The 14755-nt window shown below is 43.9% G+C and overlaps 1 protein-coding gene across 3 annotated transcripts in view; it reads left to right on the forward strand.

Annotated features, from left to right (window-relative positions):
* The window catches only part of LOC119457478 (casein kinase I), a 54394-nt gene that overhangs the window by 27965 nt on the left and 11674 nt on the right, over window positions 1-14755 (forward strand). For all 3 annotated transcript variants that reach the window (XM_037719061.2, XM_037719073.2, XM_037719069.2), the window contains exon 5: window positions 3880-4393. In XM_037719061.2, the coding sequence (XP_037574989.1) occupies window positions 3880-4393 (514 nt within the window). The remainder of the gene's footprint in view (window positions 1-3879; window positions 4394-14755) is intronic.

Consider the following 14755-nt stretch of genomic DNA (forward strand, 5'->3'; position numbering starts at 1 on the left):
CCTGCATGACACACTCATTGCCACGAATGATGTCTTCAGAGTGCAAATGATTGCAGAGTTGAAAGAGAAACTACCGGTTTCTTGCTACGGTATAAGCCGTTTACAGTTCTTGCGCCATTCAGTGTCACTGGGTAAAGCGAACAATACCTTTTCATCCGTTTCTGTGTAGTTTGAATGGCAGTGTGGCGTGCAACAGGTCTTCGGCATCATTCGTCAAGCTCCTGAGGACCATTCCAGCTTATCTGCAGATGTTAAAAGGCAGAAAGCGTGTAAAGCTGCGACGAAACTATAGCGCCAACGCACCACCCAGCTTTAACTGCGGGGTGCCCTCTTATATTGGTGGCTCCAATGTGCCGTCAGCGGTCACTGTTGATAGTGTACGAAGTTCTTCCATAGTACGATGAAGTTTCATGACCAGCGAAAAAAGTAATAAAGACTCTAATCGAAGCAGTGCATAATGACAACAGAAATTTCGGACACCGTACTAAATTTTGTTAGATTTTTCAAACATGATGCACATGTGCAATGTCGCAAAACAGCAAATGGCCAGTAAGTTCTGCGGCAGCAGCTTGTGGAAATTAGGTCTTTGTAGCTTTGTACTAAAGTTGGGTGGATGACAATTTTTTCCTTAGAAAAATATAGCAAATGTAGCTGCCATGAACAAAGTGTTCGTCATTAAAGTTGTCGCCCTGATCTATGCGATTCAAAGCAAACATTATTTGCGATGTCTGCGGGGTTTCGATGCTGCTGCGCTGGTTGGACTTGTGTGGAGGGCAGTTCGCTGAGGTGAACATAGCACTCAGGGTTATCCAACTCTGGACAAAAACATAGGTTGTGTTGGCAAGCTGCAACAGCGGAGTGGAGGCAAAAGCATCGCTTACACGAGGGCAGTTCGCTGAGGTGAACATAGCACTCAGGGTTATCCAACTCTGGACAAAAACATAGGTTGTGTTGGCAAGCTGCAACAGCGGAGTGGAGGCAAAAGCATCGCTTACACTAATCACCATAGTGTGCTCGACCTGTTTTTTTTTTTTGCGCTGCACGGTCGCTGTGAAATCTTTTTCGACACTGTATAAAACGATGACGTTGGTCACAGACTCAGATTCAACGAAACTTTTTTTTTTCATTTAAAGGGACCCCGAATCACCTTTTTTTTTTAAAGCCTCAAAAACACCTTGTGACGAGTTTTGTGCCTCCCAGGAATACCGAAATCATTTTTCAAGACCTTGTACGAGTGCAGATACTAGTGGCACATTTGCCTTTCTCATTCCCCCGCAACGTCCTTCGTTGTTCAGACAGAGCGGGGCGGTGCAACCGATCCATGATTTGTAATGTCATTTGTGTGTAGCGTGTTTTCAAACGTGTGCGTACATCGGTAGAGCGCATAACAGCTTGCCGATGGATCCCGTGTTGGTCGCCAGGTTACGCAATACGTACCGGAGCTGCTGGAACTACCAGTGGCAAGCCTATGTCTCAACATTACATGGGGTCCCTACTACTGATCCTGGGAAACAAAGATAGCGTTTGGCACCTTTCACAGAAAATTGGCAACTGCTGCTGCGAAGCGGTGACAGGAGAGCCGTAGCGCCAGCAACCTTTTCTGTCGACATAGAAGGTGTTGGCCAGACACTGCCGCTCCATGGGAACAGCACCTCCCAGACGCGTACCTTCACCGGATGTGCGAGTAACATGAGCCTGGCAGCTATCGGCCAATAGGAGCCATCTATGGAAATCTTGCATATGACGACATATGCCAGTCGCCGGTAGCTTTAAAATGGGTGAGGAGAAGACCTCTGTTTGAAAAGAGGGAGTTTGCGTAAAAGGTAACTTCGCGCTTCGCTTGTCAACTCTATGTGCCACGCACAACTGCAAAATTTGGCTGATATGTTCACAACTGCGTATGTTATCTGTGGAATGTGTTCTCGTCAAGTTCGAAGGCTGTTCAGGGCCCCTTTAAATTTGTTTTTTCGCACTGCCTGATTATTCCAACAATTTTTATTCCAACAATTTTACACTTTCGTGTAAGAAAAATCGGTCGGTGACAGCGAACTTCAATGTATAGACATTTCAGTATAATGAAGTAAGTGCCGATTTTGCCGATTCATTATATCGAGGTTTAATTCTACTAATAAACGTAAAAAAAATGAATGGATCCATGTTGGCATTAATCCCTTCCATGCTGCGCTATTGTCCCAAAGTCTGACCAAAAATGGCCGAATTATTTTTGAAGACTCCAGCGGCTGACACCTCTTACCTCCTCAGAAAGCATAAATTGGCTTCTACTTTTGCTATCCCATGGATTGTGTGCTGCCATCCACCAAAAGCCTGAGTAAGCACCGAGACAAAACTAGGCTCATCCATGGCATTGCTAGAAAATGCAAAGTACCGCCGACTAACTGAGCTTGTCCGTGGCCATTTTTAACCAAACCAGAAACAAACCCAGATTGTTCGAGGCACAGAAGGGGTTAACCATGGCAAGGAATGACCAGGATTAAAATGAGATGTACAAATGAGTGCTTTAGTTTGAAAATGCATTCAAGTAAAGATCATTTAATACATATTCAGAGTATTGCAGAAGTAATGTGGGAGGTCCATTCACATTTTGTAGGCGGTGCAGCAGTGGGAGAAAATAGTTGTTGCTGTGGTTGGTATAAATATTAAAATCTGTGCATAAATTACAGGGTTTATGCATTTGATGTTTGGGGCAGGCAAGTGTTTTGTGTGCCAGTAACCTTGCATGTTGGGGGTGTAATGACATCAAGAAGCTTAGCTTTGTTAGCAGACGAAATAGTGTTCTTCGTACCTGTACCAACCTAAATTACTCAAGGGGCTGACACCCATATATTTAAATAGTTCATCTCTTTTGACAGATGTGTTAGCGATTCTGTGAAGAAACATAAGATTAGGGTATAGTATTGGAATGCATCAAATTTCTAATTTTGAAATGGCCTACTTGGATACTTACGGCATAATTAGGTCTTTGTACCACCTGTCAAATTACTCGCCTATATAACATTCATCCAACCTAAGCTTGAGTATGCTAGTTCTGTTTTTCATAATGCCAGGATCATTACCCAAACCATGCCTCCGGATTGATTCTAACTGCTGCTACCATGCCCGTGTTACTGCCCTCAAATCGCAGCACCTTAGTTTCTACACTTTCCTCTTGCACGATCGCATGCCTCTGCCTTTTTTACAAGCACTTTTATTCTTTAGCACCAAACAACAATTTCATACAACCTTCACATTGCATATCGCACAGCAGCCATCAAAACTGTTAAGCAACATAATTTTAAAAAATCTTTCGTATGGCCCATCATTGGAATGACGTGCCTGTTCATATCACTATGCTAATGGATCACCTCCAATTCAATTCTGCCAGTGGAAGAACATATTATTTAACCCACGACTGCTATACTTGGCATGCCCTTCCCCATTTTAATGCCGTGCATCGAGGCCTTTGAGGTGTAATAAGTAAATAAATAAATAGTATACTTTTTGTATAGGTCAGTGTCTTTAGCCAGTAGTAATGCCAGTGTTTCACTTCAAGGTTGTCTTGTAGTGCATTTTAATTGGTATCATTTGTGATTGATTGATGAATGACACCCCACAGGCTTGCACATTTGGCAAGAGATGGGAAATGGTAGATCACTTGTGTAAATAAAAAGATGGGGTAGCCAGGACTTGTACTCCAAGGGATGCCAACAAGGGATGAGTAATAGGTGGGGACCATAATGTATGCGACCTTTTGTCACCACAGCCTCATACCTGTGCCCTCATAAGGTCATACAAACAGGTGTTTTTGAGTTGGTTTTTGAGTACCCACGCATTCGACAATTTACATTAACTTCAGTCGAGTGAACATTTTTGCTTCTTCAGCTGTTCCTGATCGACTTTGGGCTGGCCAAGAAGTACCGAGACAACCGGAACAAGCAGCACATCCCGTACCGGGAGGACAAAAACCTGACGGGCACGGCTCGGTACGCATCCATCAACGCGCACCTGGGCATTGAGCAGAGTCGCCGGGATGACATGGAGTCCATGGGCTATGTTCTTATGTACTTCAACCGGGGTAGCTTGCCCTGGCAAGGTTTGAAGGCGGCCACGAAGAAGCAGAAGTACGAAAAAATCAGCGAGAAAAAGATGTCCACACCTGTCGAGGTGCTCTGCAAAGGTTTCCCGGCTGAGTTCACCATGTACCTCAACTACTGCCGCGGCCTACGCTTTGAGGAGATGCCAGACTACAAGTACCTGCGCCAGATCTTCCGCATTCTTTTCCGCACGTTGAATCATCAGTATGACTACGTCTTTGACTGGACCATGCTCAAGCAGAAGGCAGCTGCCTCAGCTGCTGCTTCAGGTGCCATGGCTGGACAGCCCGGTGCTGCTGCAGGTGAGCACTGGAGGATTTTTTTTCAGGGATGCTGCCCATGCCATAATTTTTACCTTGATACAGTTGCATAGAATAGGATAGGCTATGACTTTTCTAATGCTGCCACTTAGAGAAATGCCCCTCACCCTCCCTTGTGATGATTTTTTTTCTTCTCTATGGCACAACCCTTTCAATGTGAGTGCATATGCAGTAACGGGTAAAAATGAAGGGACAGAAATTTTCATGTGCTAAAAGTGTCACCAAATCTCATGGTTAAAACCTTTAAATTAACAACCTTCTTTTCTTTTTTCATCTTCATCAAAAACTTGCTCTGTAAGTCATGCAGTAGGGCCGTATAATAACAGAGAGCTTTATCTTGTCCACAAACGCCTTACCATTTCCAGCTTACTGGATTACCAAAGAGGTGTATGGCAGCAACAGTGATGGTTGTGGCATCTTGTGATGCAGAGTTTAACCAGAGAGCACACAAAACTCGTACTGCAATGACCTACCATGTCCTACTTGACTGCTGGCGTAAATTGTTTGTTGTGACAATCATTTATGTTCAGTTCTTTTTATGCTTTTCCTTTGACTATAACACTGACATGACAAAAAAAAAAAATTCTAAACACATTGTAGTTGGACAAAGCAGCACAAGGTGTCACTACCAGATTTGCTAGTGCCATCTATGGCTCCTGTAAACCGCAAACAGAAGTTTGTGGACATGCTAAAAACTCTTAAATGATGCTGTGGATTAGCATGTGCTGTTCTTTCTATCGCTGTCCTACTTCTGCATTAGTCTAGATGTATTTTCCGCCGGCTTTCTTTTCCTAAAGATATTTGCAATGCACGCAGACGGTTGTACCGTGGAGTGGCCAGTGAGAAAAATGCTTCAAGGGTTATCCATACAGTGTCTTCATATGGCTCCGTGTATGAGGCGCATTTGTTGCTTTTAAAAGCAACAGGATATGTTGCGTGCCTCAGTGCACCTATTGAGTGGCAAAGGATGAAATAAGTCTTCATTCCTTTCTGACGGACGCGTGTATAAAAAGAAATGGGCGGTGAAGCTCCCGATCGGCAAGCATGTGAAAGGTGCCAATGAAGGTTTCTATTGTTCCCTTTGTCGCCAGAGACTTCTTCAGGAGTGGCATTGGTAAGCAAAATAGTAATTCGCGACGTTGATCATAAAAGCATAAACATTAAGCTTTTACGACGTTGTGGCTGTAGCTCACGTGAATGTGACATTCAACGGGGCATGAAAAGACAAGCTATCGAGTCTGCGCCTATGCCTTACAACGTTATAAGTCTGTCGTAATGCTACTGCAACAGTTCATTATTTGTAGACCCGCTACACAGCTGTGTCTGGTATTCAAGTTGCAATAGAAAGTGAACAGCAAATTAATTTTGAGAGGTGGTCGATAGTTTTAACAGGCCGTATGTGACGCTGTGTATGTTCGTGGGAGTGTGTTTTGTAGTATTTTTTCATTCTTACTTTTTAGTGTGGTAGTTTCATGACTGGTTTTCAACATTATAATTTATTGGTGCTTGAACTATGCAGTACCACTCCTTGTTACAGCAAAAGAAGCAATTAATCAAATTTTTTCTATCCCAGCCATGGGTGCCTGGGCACAGAGGCATCGAAGGAAATGTACTAGTAGATGAAATGGCTAAAGCCATGGTAACGAAAGCTAGCAGTTTCTCCATAGCAGTCCCAGCCACAGACCTAAAGCCATTCCTTCGTAAAAAACTCGGGAGCCATTGGCAACACTTGTGGGATACCGAAACCTTGAATAAGCTGCACGCAATCAAACCCCAGTTAGGGAATTGGTCGCCACTATCAAAGTCACGACGATGTGATGTGCTCTTTTGCCGACTGAGAATAGGGCACACCTATGGTACCCATTCTTATCTTTTAACTGGTGCTGAACCTCCCAGCTGTGGTAGATGTGGCGAGAGGCTGACCGTCCTCCACGTCCTGGTGGAGTGTCGGGAAGCTGAACCTGAACAAAAAAAGCATTTTCCTCAAGCTTACCAGCAGCGTATCCCCCTCCATCCCGCACTGTTTCTTGGTGCAGAACCATTCTTCGGGTCTAAAGCGGTGCTCAATTTTTTAAACGATGTGGTGTTGCACGTTATTAGCCCAAGGGATTCATAGCACGCCCTCTCTATAGAGGGTGCAGCTGCGATAGTAGTGCTGTAAGGCACAGGCCTCTGGGCCCTTGTGCTTAAGGGCTCTGGTGAGGCAGCTGTGCCATTATTGCCTTGCCACATTTTGTGTTATCCAGACATAGAATATGTTTTATGATCATAGCCCATATCACTTATCATTCTCATTATTTTAGTGTCTATATATTTTACGTCATTTACAGCGTATGTTTTAGGCCTCTATACAGCCCATGTGCAATCACCATCTGCCATTTACCACTTCATAGACTGCTTCATACTATCTCTCTTGGCGCTCTTTGGTCATCCCTGGCCCTTGCGCCAATAAAATCCATATATCATCATTTCGATCCCAGCCATGACAGCCGCATTTCAATATGGGTGAAATGCAAAAACGGCTGTGTACCGCGCAACCAGCATGCACGCCTTGCTGGATATGCACAATAGTCATTTATATTTGCGCGGGGCATGAATTATATTCAATAATGTCATTTATGTATTTCCGCAGGACACGCAAGGCGTGCAGACAGCGAGACTGAAAAATGCAACAAAAGGCTCAGGCATATTGATACGACTGCTTTCGTAAAAAATAAACTAAAATTCCTATGCGGCTTACCTTGAATGTGCAAACAGCCCTTGAATAGTAACAGCTTCAGCGCTGCATGACTTGATGAATGCCGCTACAAATCGGATAGCTGGCGTTCAGCACTTTCTTGCCTACTATTAGGCATGGGAGCCCCTTTTTTTTTTCAGGTTTGAAGGTGATCCATCAGGTCTGCTAGAGACACCTGTTCGCAGTTAGGTAGCGTCATTGCTACCTTTTTCAGCACTCGATGAGAATAAGCTCGGTGTGCCTTAACGCAGACGCGCAATCACTGATCCCGATAATCTCTGTGGCAGCCATTATGGATCACCTTGCGTGCCACCTATTGTCAACTCCAGAATCTGTTACTTGTGCTGGCAGCACTGTCCAAATAAACAGATGGCTACGACATCCTAGTTCGAGGCGGCTGTTTCGCTTGGTGCTGTGCTCCAAGTTCTCGTTTGTGGCGTAGAATTAAGATGTTTCGTCAGGTCCCTTGGTGCCTATTTTATTTAGATCGGTCTCAAGGATCTCGGCGATGAAACTGGAAATCGTGCTGTGCGTGCAAACGTCCGGCCTGCCTATCAAGCCGCATCAGTCTTTTTTAAAGACAAGGAGCTTTTCATGTGAGCCAGAGATTAAAAAAGGAAAGTGTTGGTGTGTAGCGGGCCTCTGAAAGGTGGAAGCACTTGTTCGCGGTGTTGCTCCGCTGCTACAGGTACGATACCTGACTGTTTTCAACTTTCATAGGCAACTCTGCACTGTGCCTCGTGTTGCGGTATATCACATAGCATCCCACAATATATAGGCAGTAACGTCTGTCGTGCTTTCAGAAGGTAAATAGGGATATTGTGCACTGATAGAACGAGGCTAAAGGCTTTTAAGTTACCTGGTCAGTGTGTCTTGGGATAAAAACAAATGCGAGTTCCGTTTGTGAGTCGGGATGCACCTTTCTCTTTATAGTTAGCTAATCCGTGTGATAAGGTAGTCTGCGTGTGATGACTGGTGCTTGTTCGTGCTCGCAGTGCGCAGTGTTCGAGGTAGGGTCAAGGCTTGGGAACACAGAAATCAATTGGACCAAGTTGCCTTTCTTTCAAGAAGTTTCAGAAATTTAGCGAGGGTTTTCTTTTGAGCAATGGCACTTGTATTAGTGTAAATGCATGACTTGGAAATGAATCGAACCAATTGTAATGGAATTTGGCTGTGTGCACATTGTCGAAAAGCAAACTAGCTACGTTGTGGCCACGCCGAATGCTCCAAATCTGAAACGAGCATTGTTTGCAGTTTCTTCTAAATTTCTTGCAAGCAAATAAACTCGCAACTCACCATGCTGAATGAGAAAACAGCAGCATCTTACACTGCTAAACTCAAGCATGCTATCAAAAAGATATGTCGCTTTGCAGCATAACGTGTCATGATCAACTTGAGGCCTTCCGAGCTAGTTATCGTCCATGCTACCAGTGCCTGCAGACAAAAGCACATTAGCAAGAATATTTCTGCTGCTCAAGCCATTAGTAACACTAATGCTGGGGCACAAAACTAAATTAACCCAACGAAATGAAGCTTGAGCGTTTATCACAAATTTATTAAAGCGCCTGCCTAAAGAAAGTATACTCAGCAACTTGAAATGCCAGCAATGTACTTAAAATATATCAAAAGAAAGCATTGGTCTACTTGCCAGGTTTAATTAAAGAAGTCATCCCAAGTGAAGTGTTGTGAAAAACAAAAACAAAAAAAAAACACCATAGTGTCAGTCACCTTTTTCCCAATGCGCAAATTTCTTATCCAAGTTGCTCTCCATTGCACGTTGGCTGCCATAAATGATAATTCGCTGTCTTTCCACCGCGATGACCCGCTGTAATGGTACACAGCAAAATTCTTTTGACATCAGCTTTTTTTCTTTTTTGGATTTACGTTCGGCGGCATCGCGACAATTTGAGAACTATGGGGCAACGTTGCAGTGCACGCTGTAATGTGAGAACCTGTGGCGGAGCCTATATCGGCTGGTTCTCAGTGTAGCTAGCTAGGGGGCGAGCATTTAGTTGGAGTCACGAATATTGTCAGTGTGCATTGCGAATAGGTGGGTGTATGGAGGCTTGGGTGAGTTGGTCACAGAATGGAAGACACGAAACAAGGAAACCAAACACTGCAATGTGTGTTTTCTTGTGTCTTCTGTGTTGTGCCCGCACCATTATTTTGTAGTATACAGTTGATCCCGAATATATCGAACTCGAAGGGGGTTGCAAAATGTTCGATATATTGATGATTAAAAATATAAAATATGCCTATCTGAAGCTAATCTGAGACTAATCTGAGACCTCCGCACGTCTCGGACAGTTTCTCAAGATCGTGAAAGGTGGGAACTTGACCATTTGCTTCTCCAAGGCTGTGTCAAATGGACAAAAGTTGTCTAATTTTTTGCTCACTTGGAAGTTGCTCTCACAGCGGCATGACCTTTGAAATAATGATCACATCGCTAACCCTAAAAGCCTGCGTTTCCTGGATGTGAGACTGGTGTGTGACTTGCGCACTTCGAAGTACTTGTTGCATGTTCGTATTGAAGATCAGATAGAAATTAACCCACCGCGGCAGCAAACTAGCCTGTATGGATACGCAACATGCCGCCATCTGCGCACTTGTAGTGCGAATTGCATGTGAATGTGCCTGGCCGCGTGTCCGTTACTATACAAACAATGCGCTGTTTAAGTGAGCGAACGTCATACATGGGCAGCAAGCAGTCTTTCGGGTTCCGGAATCGACTTCTTGTTGGAACCAGTCGTCCTCATTTCTTGACCGCCCTAAAAAGTCCGCTTGCCTCTATTTGTGTGCCGCTGAACACTCCGACGCCTCGCGGCCGCTACATTGCTTCGTTCTCAGCCCAACTGTGCGAGCACTAATGAAATGCCTTTAGCGCAAACCCACGAATCGCACAGGGATAAGTCTTGCGCGCTGCTGCCGCAATGGGGGGGTCTTTCCATGAAGTGTCGATGTGGCGTGCGGTGGTTTTGTTATATTCAAACTGTAATGTTAAGATTCATCTGAGTTGAGGTAGGGGTCGGATTCGATTTGGCTGCTTGCGAAATCCTAAAATGCAATTCGCGATAACAAATGACCGCAATTTGTACGAGCCATCCATATTCGCAGCAAGCAAAACTGAGAGCTTCGTTCATGGCATGCACTGCTCTTCAGATTTAATCTTATTTGACAGCATCTGCCAAAACAGTGCCGTTTCAAATTTGTCAGCATTAAGGGGACCCTGAAACGATTTTGACGATGTTGTACAAATGTACTCAGTCATTAGTCCTTCTGATCATTAAGGGACACATTTAAGTGCTCCGTGTAAAGCGGGTAATTTATTTTAAAGATTTAAAAATGTGCATCGTTACCGATTGCAGCAGCACTGCTCCCCTGAGTTTTCAGCAGCCCTGTTACCATCTATGTTGTGGGCGCTTGTGACGTCACTCAGGCAAGCTATTCGATTGGCTGCTCACGTTACATCGATTATTTTTCCAACTTTATAGTGAACAAATGTTGTTCATAAGAGCTGGAATGTTGGTTAATTTGTTTCTATAAAACAAAAAGTAACAGAAAGAGAATTCACGACAATTTATCACTACACTCAAGCACTTCTGGCACACAGCAAATGTCGTCTGCTTGTGTTACAACATGCTTAGTGTTGACCGGTGTTGCGCGGTCGTCAGTCTTGGTCTCGAGGTTTTTTTTTGCGAGGACCATGAATCACCCTTGTTGTGTTGTGGGCTGCAAATCTAGCGATTGGCAACATGTCAAGCTGCTACATTGTGTAGCTCAGCAAGGCAACAGGAGAGCGGAGTGGCCGCAGGCATCGGTCTGTCGGTATCCGATCAGTGCCAGGTTCTATGCGTTTGCGGCCGTCACTTCACGCCACAGGGTTACTACCACAATAGAGAGCTTTAGCGTGTCTGGTATTCCGGTAAACACAGGTGGACTGGGCATTTTGGAGGATGGTCGGAAGCGCAAATGTGAGCGACCTGCAGGGTGCAGCCACCTGCCACCTGATGGCGCAGAGCTCAACCAGACAAGCACAGAGCTAATATAGCAGTAACCAAGTGTATCACGTCACAGGGTTACTACCACAATAGAGAGTTTTAGCGTGTCTGGTATTCCGGTAAACACAGGTGGACTGGGCATTTTGGAGGATGGTCGGAAGCGCAAATGTGAGCGACCTGCAGGGTGCAGCCACCTGCCACCTGATGGCGCAGAGCTCAACCAGACAAGCACAGAGCTAATATAGCAGTAACCAAGTGTATTCTACTTAGCTGCTGGTGTAAATTTTTGGCAGCAGTGTAATCGTGAACACGTCTTTTTATATGTTTAAAATGTTCTACTGCTTGGTTACAGCAATATTAGCTCTGTTTGGCTGGTTGAGCCCTGCGCCACCAGGTGGCTGCACCGTGCAGGCAGCTCTAAGGTTCCTTAGGCCACTCATGTTTACGCCTCCCCCATCTGTCAAAACACCCAGCTCACCTGCATTTACCTAAATACTGGGCACTCTTGGTGCTGCGACAGAACGCTCACAATGCACGCTGCTTGAATAGCTATCTCTGGGGATCGACAGCCAGGCGGCTAGCAGAGGTTGGAGAGGCTTCGCATGCTGACTCCAAGTCAGCGGAAGTAGATGACATGACGTCACATTGGGACACAAAGCCAGTGAAGGTGGAGCTTAGCCCCAATTCGCTCGGTGAAGCAGTTAAGGATAAAAAGCATGACTAGGGAGGAGGGTAGCTTGCAATCGTTCGTAGCTCTATTAATACGGACGCTTCACTTAAATTGTGGAGCGAATGTTTTGCTGTAGCTTTACCCTACGCTTTTACAAAGTTTGTCCAAACTGTTAGGTAACTTTAAATATTGCCGATAATGCGAGAAGCGATCATGTCTCCGGGCGCAGCTCGGCGCAGTATTCAACATATTGAAATAATGATGAACAGGAGTTTGATGTACACATAGTACATCGCTGTACTTTTGCTTGGTATTTTCAAGGGGATTTTACAACTGTTCAATATACACAGTAATTGGATATATCCGAGTTTGATATATCCGGAATTAACTGTAGTCAAAATCCTATTAGTACCTTTTGCTATCCCATCTCATGAATACCCCGTAAATATATTTTCCATCTGCTTTTTCATCCAAATAAATTCGTCATAGAGAAAGAAATAACTCTCTATGCCTAAGGAATGAGCATGTTTAAAAATAAAATTGTGTTCCTTGTTAGGACAACTTCTTGAGAGAAGAGCAGAGATATGACGCCACAGTGTTTAGTGTGGATTGATGTTAGGTGTGACGTTCATAGCCTATGCACTTTGCTTACCAAGCAAACTTTGCAAGAATAGACAGTAGTTTAACATGTTTATTGGAATAGCGGGACCAAAATGTGCATGCGCAGGACGCTAAACGACCCATAGCGTTTAGCGTACGCATGCTATTTCTCAGATTTAACATTACCGTCTTTCCATAGACATAGTGGCAGCCATGGCTGTGCGCTTCGAAATGCACTATGCATGCGAAATTTGAAGTGTAATTGAATAGTGTTCTGGGCACGTAAACTGCGTTATCACGCTTTATTGAAACTCGCTTTCTTCAAAGTTTGTTTGCAAAATGGTAACACTATTTCCCTTAACCCTGCTATTACGCTAACGTTGAACTAAAAATGTCTTAATATGTATATCGTTAAAGAGGTACAGTTGAGCCTTAATATAATGAGCCTAATATAATGAACTAATGCTGTTGACACTGAAATGTGTTGTTTGACTGCAGATCCTGTTGAACACTGTGGTTGAATCCAATACACAGAATGCTATTTACTTAGCCTTTGCAAAATTTAAGCTCATAGTACATCCTAAGTGTGAGGCTTGTCAAGCTACCTGACCTGAGCTGTTCAGACATGGAATGTGCTTGGGAGTCGAAAAATAAGAGGCTTACTTGGCGGTGGAAGTGGGAGAGCTGTGCCATGTTATGACAGCATCCCTCATACATTGTCCACTGATCAGCACAGCGTAAAGATGTTGCTGCGTCAAATGGAAAAGCTGCTGTCCAGGTACAGTCTGTCCAATCTGTTCGCAAATGAGCACACCTCATTCTACTTAATCCCCAGATTTGGCACAACAACCTTTGAACCAAAATGGTTCCTTAGCGTTCTCCTGCTTTGTGCATAGAACCAACCACGTGAGGTTTGCCAAGAGTGTGACCATGAACTTGACAAACACATTGAGGAATGTTTTAAGGAAGTGCATTAACATTTCATGCAACACTTTTCATATTATCCAAGGATTGTTGTCAAACATGTTTCGCCACATGCACACACACTAATCATGGAGCAAGTTAAATGCTGAATACCACGAATGATTCCATTAATGTCGCTAATCGTTTCTGCAGACACAATTTTGATATTTGTGCACCTATTCTAAGTCATTTTTATGTTTAGCATGCTTCCATTAGGTGTTATAGCACCAGCCCGTCTCTATATAAAACAGAAGTGCGTCACTCAGGGAATTTTACAAAAGCAATCGGGCAAAACCTGGGAAACAGGCAATTTGGGAACGTCAACTTGGTAGACACCTTATTAGTTCAAACTTAAGTTTATGCTGCGAGAAAGAGAACCGATAACATGAATTGATTGCATGATGAAAGCATTAAGTGACAAGCATTATTCGTATTCCACTGTTGATTTAAAAAAAAATTTTAGAAGCCAGAATTTGAGACCAAAGGCATGCATACAAAAAAACTTCCAACAGCATAACCCCAAAAGTGGTTGATAGCATTCGTGCCATAATATTGGCCGCATGTTAAGTCATGGCTCAAGTGTATGCGAAGACACTAAACATATTAGTAGACCACATTGTTCTTTTTGAAATTGCCAATGGTAGAATGCTTACCAAATGCAAAGTGGATGCGTCACAAATACAGCTTGGTTAGGATATTGTGCAGAGGCTTTGTCATAGAAGGATGGTGTGTATCATACAATGGGCATTGCAGTGATCGCATTCTGGTTCTTCAGGACCCAGAATGCCAAGCCTCGAAAGTCAGTCAATAAAGTTATGATCACTGTATTTGGCCACAATGAAAGAACGCAAATGACCGAAAATATTGAGTGAAGTGGTGAGGGAAGCTCTAGAAAGGCATTTTCAGTTTGAAGGGCAGCGTGCCTACTAACGAAAAGTACTATGCCTCTCGTTCCAGAAATTAAATGCCCTTAAATATTTCACTGGACTATGTGCTCTGAACAAATGCATACGTTTCATGCCTCTTATCATCTCTCTTGAAACTTGCACATCTCTGTGTTAATGCGGATAAAGACTTCTGTGTCTACAACCACAAGCTCATTTGCATATGACAACAGGCCGCCGAGCTTGGTTTTCAAAAAATTTGCTCACATTCCTTTCATTCAAGTTCTTGAGGCCCTGGGCCTCAAGTCATGACCCACCGAGTCATGACCCACCATACGGTCATGACTCGGTTTGAAAAGCGTTAGGACAGACAGATTGGGTTGTTTCACCAAGTTTTGTTCCTGCTTCAAAACGTTACTATTCTACTTGAGGTTTTGTTTTTGTGACGAAAGCGTTAATGCTTTGTGCAAGCTCTGTTTCACACCAAAAAAA

This window comes from Dermacentor silvarum, chromosome 1, assembly GCF_013339745.2.
Source record: "Dermacentor silvarum isolate Dsil-2018 chromosome 1, BIME_Dsil_1.4, whole genome shotgun sequence".
In the NCBI taxonomy this organism is placed as follows: domain Eukaryota; kingdom Metazoa; phylum Arthropoda; class Arachnida; order Ixodida; family Ixodidae; genus Dermacentor; species Dermacentor silvarum.